General features: G+C 33.1%; 1 protein-coding gene across 3 annotated transcripts in view; it reads right to left on the bottom strand.

Moving 5' to 3' along the window:
* The window catches only part of LOC125045271 (m7GpppX diphosphatase-like), an 11,445-nt gene that overhangs the window by 808 nt on the left and 5,637 nt on the right, over positions 1-5,000 (bottom strand). For all 3 annotated transcript variants that reach the window (XM_047642485.1, XM_047642478.1, XM_047642492.1), the window contains exons 5-7: positions 3,127-3,351; positions 2,195-2,312; positions 242-380 (exon numbers count right to left, since the gene is read on the bottom strand). In XM_047642485.1, coding sequence (XP_047498441.1) covers positions 298-380; positions 2,195-2,312; positions 3,127-3,351 — 426 coding nt within the window. In that variant the 3' untranslated portion in view covers positions 242-297. The remainder of the gene's footprint in view (positions 1-241; positions 381-2,194; positions 2,313-3,126; positions 3,352-5,000) is intronic.

Genomic DNA, 5,000 nt, shown 5'->3' with positions numbered 1-5,000 from the left:
ATTCTAACCAAACTGTGACTATTTAACATAACATACTGCAATGAAAAGAATGTTATAGCTAAAATTTTATTCAATAAAAATAAACTCATCAAATATAATTAGATTTAATATAACATTATTTATTATACATATCAAATAACCAATACATGATAGAGGATAGACACAGCTTGATTCTAAAACTAAATTTAATTTGTCATATATCAGTTTTAATGCTTCACTAACTACATACTACAAACCTTACCTTTCTCTTCAAACTTTGCATGGAGGGGATGGTTATCCTTTAAGGTGAATGAGAGCTCAGCAAACTGATAGTAATCTGACTTGAGGTTTAGGTTGCTTATCACTGATGAAAGCTGTAACTGCTTTTCCAATCCAAGTGCCTGGCAAAACAAGTGAAAAATTATATATAGATATGTGCATATATAGATATGTATGCAATTTGATACAACAGAAAAACAATCCAATTACATAACTATGAATGGTAATATGCCATAGAAGTATTGTGGAAGTCAATAAATATGACAAATGCTGAAAACAATATTCAGCTCTATCCTGAAATTACAAGCAATATATCACTTGGTTTAATCATTAATGCATTTAAGGAATATCTTACTAATATCAATTTTCAAATTATGTGATAGGTATCACATATTGCATATGCATCACAATCCTAGTCTTCAATGCAAAAAAATGAATAAATGGTATTTTGGCGTATCTAAGAAAATGTACAATATTTACAGCAAGTTTAACTAATTCATTCAAGATAAAGAGGAAAAACTGATGATTACTCATTACACTTGCACATAACATCTTTCGCATATATACCTGAAGAAACTGCTTCATTCTGCAAATTATAATCTATAGGAATACTTTCAATATAACATTCAAAGGAAATGTTATTTGCATTTGAATCTAGCATGTAATTCTGGCTTAAGTTCATACTTTTTTGGGGTCCCTCATCATCCCCCTCACACTATCTCCCCCTTGCATGTGTGTTCTTGGAGGAGCATGATGTCTGTTGCTTAAACTGTTGCATAAATGCTCTTTTATCCTGATTAATGCAGAACTTATATATTTGGTTCATTCAAGATAGCAAATATATCTTTTGAAATCTTAATGATATTCTTTTTATATTTCTTTTTGCACTTCACAGTGGGATTTCAACTCTTCTTATGTAGTGAGAGGGTTAAGAAAGACAGTAATCCTCTACAAACTTATAAAGTCCTGCATGAGAATTTATATGATTCTCTTTACGAGGCACATTTTCCTCTAGACGTAGGTTTTAAAGATTGCGACAGAAAAAGAGAAGAAATACAAGCACTCTCTCCCTCTCTCATGTTCTTGATCTTACTCATGAGAGATGTCCTTATGCTTTGAGAAATAACAAAATGATTTCAAAATATAAAAAATCAATGAATCAGTTAAACAAAAAATAATTAAACTCATTCAGTAAAATCCAAGGATTTTAGATTCCTAACTGAAAGTGGTTCATTATAAATGCAGCCAGAAGTAATCTGACCACTCATTCTTTAAGTCTGTGTAAACTATAAAATAATACCTGGCTTTTAAATGCTTTTATACACCTGAGGTTAATCTTTTAGAAGGCTAACCTCATATTAATTTGATCTTTATGGAAGCTGAATCCAGAAAAGGAAAATTAAGCCTTTAAGGATTATATAAATCTTCATTTAATAAAATAAAGGAGTCAATTAGTAGACCTTGTGACCATACCTGATTTGAATTGGCGGGAAAAACATATTTTTTACTAGTGCTATGAATATCGATGGTGTTATTTTTATCATAAACATTATAATTATCATAATGTTTTTTAATATTAATGACAGCAAAATAAGATAACGTAAAATATTTCGTAAATCAAAGAAAAGGGTGAACGGGCGAGACGGGCAGTACTCCTAACTGGGTCATCATTGGTGACTTAGTACAAGTATAGCCATCTATGTGTAAAAACAATCAAACAAGTAGTAACAGTGGGCATAGCACATGTCTACCCGTTGTACCCGTCAGCAAGGGGTTAATAAAGAGTGGTATTCCCAGTCCCACTTATTGGATATATATAACAATCAAATTCAAATACTTGTACAAGAGAGAGTTGTCATCATTACAGGCTACAAATACAAACTAGGAATCACTTCAGAAACTAAATGAAGAAATCAAACTGGGTGCATATGTATACCTGGAGCATCAAATGAGAGAGCAGTGAAATGAACATGGAGATGGTAGAATGATGGCAGGTAGTGGATATATATACGGAGCTTGTGCGCCGGTATCCCATACTTCTCCATTATAGCTTCCTGTAGAATAAAAAGTGGTGTTTCACTTAAATAGCTCTGAAACATATATATAAGTATGCTTCCTAAATGTAAAAAAGTGTTAATCTTAAATAACTTGAATTGTTGTATAAAATTCGAACTGTGGGTATTGAATCAATAGTTTTCCACAAAAACACACACAAAATAACTCCTCTGACAGAGAAGTTAATTCTTGCATGTGAAAAGTTTTAAAATTAAGACACAGGCAAAATCCCCTGCAATTACATGTCAACAAACTAATCTCTGAAGGCATTAAAAGAATACCTGAAGAATTTCCAAATGAGAGGGGGGGTGGGAGACCTAATAGCCTAGCTGATATCCATTCCATCAAGCTGGCTGTCAATGACCAAGGCATACCCTATCCATGACCAATCTGCCAAGTGTCAAGATCATGTGTTTCACCAATTTCACTTAACAAGCTGCTGCTCCTGAATCAAGTAACATATTGAAGCAACCCACCCACTGTTCAAAAGGATAGTACTATATAATTATATTTATTTTATAAGTTTGTACTAGTAGTTTTGTTGTACTGACAAGTGCAATTTGGGTGAAATTACAATAATCATAACTAACCTGATCATTTGCCACACCTTAACAAATTCTGGGTTGTTAAATGGATAGCTGGTTTCATGAACCTATCATAAATTTCATATAGCACTTGTTAAGCTAATGCAGAAGAATTTTAAAATTAATTTAAGCTAACATATGAAAGATAAAAAGTTGCTTAGGTAGAAAGTCAAAACTATAAACAAGGTTAATCTACTTATATTTTTACACAAAACGAAAACCTACTTACTGTTCCTTTCTTCAAAATATTCTTTAGCAAAGGAATGTGGTTGCCTCTAAGGTCACGGATGCATGTCAGGTCCCTTCTGTGAACAATAGCCTGAAGATACAGATCTTCAATCTGTTCTCCAGTCCACTTCATGTCTGGTAAGAGGATGAAGCCAATTTCTGGGTCTGGATCCTCAAAAACAATCCGATCTTCTTCTTTTTTGTGATCTAAAATATTATATATCCACTGCAAAGAGAAAAATAGGGTTCTTCAGCAACATAAAACATAAGAAAAGGTCAACTTGTCTGTACAGGATTCTGCATTTCAATCTTGTATAGGTTTCATCCTCTTAAAAGAGTTCCATTCACATTAACCCCATTGGTGACGGGTGAAGAAAAATAAAAAAAAACCTCTACGCTCTGGCAATCATTGGCAACACGCCACCTTTGAGCGCAGGAGTTTGGTACATCAAGCCGAATCACTGGCTCGTAGCGCTTTGGCATGCCACTGCGGTGTACAGCCGCATGCCACATTTCGAGCAGTTTGTTTTGACGTCTTTAGACGTGACTCATCATTAAGGGGTTAATGGAGTGGTAAAATCTTTCTTACAACATTCTCAGTTATGTTCACTATTGCTATTAACACTATCAAATTAAACCTAATGTTTTTTTTTGTTTTTTTGACTGAATTTGAACCATGTTGTATGTAATAATTTCTTAATTTTGCATTTACCCACTGCAGACGGGCATGTCACATACGTCCATGCCATGCCCGTTGTGAGTTTACTTGTTTAATTGTTTTAAACATAGAAGTCACAAATGAGCCAATTACGAGTACTTCCTGTTTCACCCGTTTACCCTGTTCTTTAATTTACGAAAATATTTTACGTTATCTTATTTAGCTATTACTAATGTTTATAACATTATATTAATTATAATGTTTATAATAAAAATAACACCCTCGATATTCATAGCACTAGTAAAAAATACATTTTTCCGCCATTTCAATGAAAGGTGAAATCAGGTAAGGCTAAGCACAAGCAGAGCCATTTCACAAAAAAATATTAAAAATGAGCACAGCATTTTCCCCAGCGGCAATGGGTTAAACTCTGTGTGAACAAGTTAATACCTTCCACTTTCCAACTAATCAATATATGCATGGTCTAACACTTTAAATCATTTTCTATTCCCTCCAAAGCAAAATCCTATGCATATTTTGCAAAACTACTTTTAACAGCAGCAATGCAGATAACTGTGTTATGAAGAAATCCAGGTACAAAAGGAAGATATTCTTATATGATAAATAATGTATAATTCAAAATTATACTAAGTATTCTCACCATTCTGATATCTACTAGTAACAGATATACAAATAAATAGTATCTTTGTTATATGTATATTCCATTAATTTCTACTATTTTATTAATATTAATATTGTACTCCTCATTTTCTAAATAGAATCACTGACATAATAAACCAATGTGACAAACTAAGCCATGAAGTTAGGTATGGTAGTTCATTAATCCTTTAGGTCATTTTCATAAGAAGGGGTATCACATGCATGGGCCTTGCATTATTTTTCATTCTAGTCTTGTTTTTCCTTTTGCCTTACCCTACTTTTCTAGGTTAACTGTCCATGCAATAAATATAGTGGCCAATATAGAAGTCAGCATCTTTTTTACAATAATTCTGAGGAATACATATGGCTTAATGCACTGAATCCAGTTGATGGAGATATCTTGTCATGAATTTTTTTTAGCCAAAGGGCAGTTGACAGGAAAATCTCATTGTGGAAAAAAAGAAATTGGGTGAGGGGTGGGTGATAGGAAAGCCTTGCCATGGGAAATTGTTGCTGAGTGATGGGTGATGTGGACTTCGTCATTTGTGTACAAAACC

Source organism: Penaeus chinensis, chromosome 3 (genome assembly GCF_019202785.1).
Source record: "Penaeus chinensis breed Huanghai No. 1 chromosome 3, ASM1920278v2, whole genome shotgun sequence".
NCBI lineage: Eukaryota > Metazoa > Arthropoda > Malacostraca > Decapoda > Penaeidae > Penaeus > Penaeus chinensis.
This window is presented reverse-complemented; position numbering and strand designations above follow the sequence as displayed.